The sequence below is a fragment of the Neltuma alba genome, unplaced genomic scaffold (genome assembly GCF_004799145.2).
Source record: "Neltuma alba isolate B1F8T4 unplaced genomic scaffold, ASM479914v2 tig00011311_pilon, whole genome shotgun sequence".
Lineage (NCBI taxonomy): Eukaryota > Viridiplantae > Streptophyta > Magnoliopsida > Fabales > Fabaceae > Neltuma > Neltuma alba.
Window position 1 is genome coordinate 1 of NW_021636020.1, and position 4815 is coordinate 4815.

Here is a 4815-nt window from a genome sequence, read left to right on the forward strand (position 1 = left end):
CATGATTGCAAGCTCTTTGAAGTCTAACTTTTCAGTATTTTCCTTGGCTAGCATGGTTTTCAAGATAATCTCCCTAGTCTCAACAGATGGAAGACCAACCATGAATCTGCTCAAAAATGAAAGTTATAAAAATTTCAAACTGAAAATTCTTTGCATTGTTTTTAAAATAAAAATGATAAAATGAACCAGAAACAATGATATAGACATATTACCTTCGCTGAAACCGTCTTATGATTGCATCATCAAGGTCAAATGGCCTGTTGGTTGCGGCAAGAACTAGAATTCTCTCATCTTGTTTTGTCAACAGGCCATCCCAATGGGTCATGAATTCATTCTTAATCCTCCTCGTTGCCTCATGCTCTCCGCATCTTGCTCTTTGCCCAAGCAAGCTATCAACCTCATCAATAAAAATAATAGTTGGAGAAACCTTTGCAGCCAGTGTGAAGATAGCTCGGACATTCTTCTCAGCTTCTCCATACCACATTGATGTGATGGCAGACATTGGGACATTGATGAAACTTGCTCCTGCCTCATGTGCAATTGCCTTTGCAAGCATTGTTTTGCCGGTTCCTGGAGGTCCGAAAAGTAGAATACCTCGACAAGGCTTAAGAAGTCCACCTTTGAAGAGCTCTGGTCTTCGAAGTGGAAGCATGATTAGCTCTTGGAGTGATTCCTTAACTTCCTCTAATGCACCAATATCTGCGAATGTAACTCCTATCTGATTTGCAGGGATAAGCTCTGATCTCATGTTCGCTTCATAATTATTGTCCGGAGGAACTTCCTGCCAACAAAAAAAAAAATAGTATTAGTTAAACACTTTTTTCATTTTGTTGAACTCTCCACAAGCTAATTCCCATTGTGTTGATAACCACTCTATGGAAGCATTTGTGCTGATCTATTTTGATCTATCTAAATAGAGTGAATGTAAACATACTTTCTTTCCATCAGTCTCTGTCTTCTGAGTATGATTGACAGTCTCTGTCTTCTGAGTATCATTGACAATATTGCTTTGCGAATAGACCCAAACTGTGGCACAAACTGTAAATTCCCAAGATCTCAGTAACTAAAACTATTTTTCTGTAAAACAAATACTTAAAAATGATTGAATCAAATTCGTACCTTTCAGATGATATTACAAGCTTTCCATTATGATATTCTGGGTCCTTGGTATTCATCAAGTAGTAAGATACTGCAGATACCACAATGTCTTCAATATGTTTGCTTAGGACTTCTGTATCCTCGTGGGTGATTGAATTCAAGTCTTTACATTCAACATCCATTTCTGCTAGTACTTTAGCAATGTGGTTTTGGTTATCTTGAGACTGAATTGTTTTCTTGTCACCCTCTAGTTGGGTTTTCCAGTTTTGAAGATTATGCTCATCTTTAGGAGGTTTGATCTGAATATTGTAAGGGAATAATGCAGCGAATGCAGCGAGCCTTTCATCAACTTCTGCACCAACTTCTGGTGGTGGAACAAAACATGGTAACCACTCATTTCCCAGCAATTCATCTGGTAAGCACCCATTTCCCAGCAATTCATCTGTCGACCATTCTTCAACATCAGTTATTTGGGAACCAAGTATCAAAATTGGCCCTGAAAGTTTCTGAATTTCTTGAAACAACTTATACAAATGTTCTGATTCTAGGAAAATCCTCTCAACATCCCTGATGTATAATATGATGGAACTTTTTTCTGAGACAGAAACCAAAACCTGCGAGAATTATTATTTATCTTTCTTGTCATATACGTTTTCATGGAAAGCCTTGCAATTATGGTAGTTTTCAACTAAAGAACAAATTAGAGTTGGTGAAAGAAATCATGATGACATCACCTTATAAAGCAACTGCATGAAGAATTCTTCATCCATGCACATGTCACTTTTGTTCTTGGGGGGATCTGAGAATGGAGATTCAAAGCAATTAGTAAATCAAACATTTGAATTTTGTGTATATTCATATTAAAATACTGCATCACTACTAAATGTTCTACCTGTCATACATAGTTAAATAAGTCCTATTCTCTCTTGTTATAAATATAAGAGCTAGTTGTAGAATCTATTTTAGTTTTACATCCAAATCTTAATCTAATTTGTTTCACAAATTTATGATTCTTTTTCCAACCAATCCTATGATTGCACGTGTGAAAGGGAGTTTTTATTAATAAGGATAATTTCTAATGTAAATGAATATATAGGGTGTTTTAGTGAAACCAACAAATATTTATTATAAATAATTAGCTTACCTGATTTTTTCAATCCTTGTAAGATAATTATCTATTTCTTATGTTTAGAACTAAATGGAGTATTAATTATGTTGATTTTACATGCAATTAAACTCCCTATAAAAATACAACTTAAGAAATATCAGAATTTTTGAAGCAGAGTGCTGTTTCTTCCTTTCTTACCTTCAGCTTCACTAGTCGAAGAGGAACGAAACAGACTGGCCAATCTCTTGGAAGCCACCTCAGATAAGGACCTTTTAGAAGACTAAACAAATAAAATGGGTTAAGGAAAATGACATGACAAACCAACATAAATGCTTGTTATTTTGTCAATCCATATTTAAAAGAAACAAACTAACACAGTAAATGCAGAGCAGAAAAACTTACTGATTCTTTTCTTGCACATCCATATTTTCTCCTCACCTATAAATAATGAAATAGGTCAGTTACAAATATATTTGCTAATTCAACTTAAAGAAATTATATGAAAATGTGAAAGCAAATCACCTTGAAAGAGAAGTCAGCAATATCTAGTAGCAGCAACTTTGATTCAAAATGATGTGCTAAAGCCTTGGCAATTGTTTGCAGGTAAAGTTCTTCAAAATTTGTAAAGAAAGCTAATGAGTCAAACATGCATGAAAACCCAAACAATTATGTGCCAAACTCATGAGTTATTTTTTCCTCCTGCCCTTATTATAAAGCACTTATGCTATAATCACCTCACTGGAATCAAGAAAGGCTAGTTGAATCATTAACTTGGTTTAATGACAAAAATATTTTGCACCATGCTCATATTTAAAACTATGTATTGTTATCACAAATCATTGAGATGGAGGAATAATTGCATGGGAAATTGAGTATTAAGGAAAAGCAATAGAAAAACACTTCATTCAAGAAGCCAATGAAGAAAAGTCAAATCAAAACCTACTTAATAACTTATGCCTCCAGTTCTCAATATAAATACGTATTGTCTTTTCTAAAATATCCTCCTTAATCATATATATTTGCTAGAACTACCATTTGGTGAAACATTTAATATGTGCACCTACTACAAAGACTATATTAGGAATAAATAAATAAATAAATACGAGAGACAAAATGAATTGGGGTTTTATATTTAGGATCAAACTGAATGTCAAACTAGTTCTTATCTTAAGGATTAGAAGTAGTAATAAGGATTGTGTTCTTTCTAAAAGGTGCCTTATGATAAGGACCAGGGACAAATATGCATAACATACCTGTTGGACCAGAAAGTAAGATTGCCCTGCTTGTTTGTGGAAGGTTCCGGATGTGTCTAGAGAAGATAAGTTGTTTTAGATGAACAAATGCAGCACTCATCAATAACTGCCGACTACTTTCACTGTTAATGCAATGGAATAAATAAGAATTATATTATGAGGTTGCCCTGTTTCAGCTCATGTTATGATTTTAAAGGGTTAAAAAAAACAGCATCATATATTTTTATTAGCACAAATAGAATTAACAGCTACAATATGTGTAAAATCTGTAACTGAACATGATAATTCTAAATATGACGAAAACCTTAAAGTAAATACCAATTATTTCTTCATTGTGCCTTTTTCACAAGACTAATCTTATGAAGAAAGTGACTAAGTTAATATTATCACCTTAAGTAATAAGGAAAGTCTTGGAAAGTTTCTTTGCATTCCTTCCCATCAATAACCTGCCTCATAAGTTCTTGCTTAACGTGCTCATTCCAGAGATCTTCTTCTTCATCAGAATTCCCTCCAAGCCTGAACTGAATCCAAGCCCTGCTCCAAAACCAAAACCCAATACCTAATGCTGACAGCAAAACATTCTTCTGCTCCATATCTTTCCTGCTTCTTTTCATACTTTTTTCTGAAATTGTGATAGAAGAAGATGCATACGTGGTCTAAAGGCTGATCACGGCTTCAACTTTCGATACAGCGTCTGATATCTAGTACTGTTGGATCAGATTTAAGTACTGTTTGGGATACACAAGGCAGCTCTTCTAAAGGTGTCTTTTATGTTCATGCAGACTCGAACTGGAGACCAATTTGGTAGAATAAGCTCAGGTGACTACTAAGGTAGATGTCTATTATTTGGAGATGGGGATTAGAGAAGTAAAGAATTGGTGGTTGCTGCTATGGCCTATATGTGACCCTTTTCACCTCTCGCCTCCATATATGTATATATATAGAGAGTGAGACGCACACACACAAACATAGACATACACGTGCCTTTGAGTTAGCGGTGTGAAATGAATTCCAAGAAGACAAAGAAGCTTTCTTTCTTTTGTTTTCTTGGTGTCCAAGTTTCACGCCAATTGCTTAAAGCGTAGGAGAAAATGGAGAATTATTCCGTCTTGACCATGTGATACTCAAATATGACCGTTGATTTATTTGGTGTTTAACTGAACGTGGCCTTAAAAAGAAAGGGGGAAAAAAAGTTCTTGTCCGGCTACAATGAAATTAATAAAGCTAGAGTTTCTAGTGCTAGGCGATAATCTTTTTTACATTGGACAAGAAATCCTTTAAAATTCAGTAATACCTTAGTATTTATAAATAGGCATGATTTTTTTATAATTATTTGAACCATAATTTTTTGAAGTC

The 4815-nt window shown here is 34.5% G+C and overlaps 1 protein-coding gene across 1 annotated transcript; it reads right to left on the reverse strand.

Moving 5' to 3' along the window:
• Positions 1-3: 3 nt before the first annotated feature.
• On the reverse strand, positions 4-4052 carry LOC114711749 (uncharacterized AAA domain-containing protein C16E9.10c-like; the record flags this gene model as incomplete). Its single annotated transcript, XM_028896178.1, has 10 exons — positions 3850-4052; positions 3460-3581; positions 2729-2817; positions 2609-2644; positions 2405-2486; positions 1833-1897; positions 1120-1712; positions 935-1055; positions 213-781; positions 4-106 (listed from the first exon to the last, which is right to left on the reverse strand). Coding segments are annotated over exons 1-10 (1983 nt in total), but the record flags the coding sequence as incomplete, so codon positions are not given.
• Positions 4053-4815: the final 763 nt, after the last annotated feature.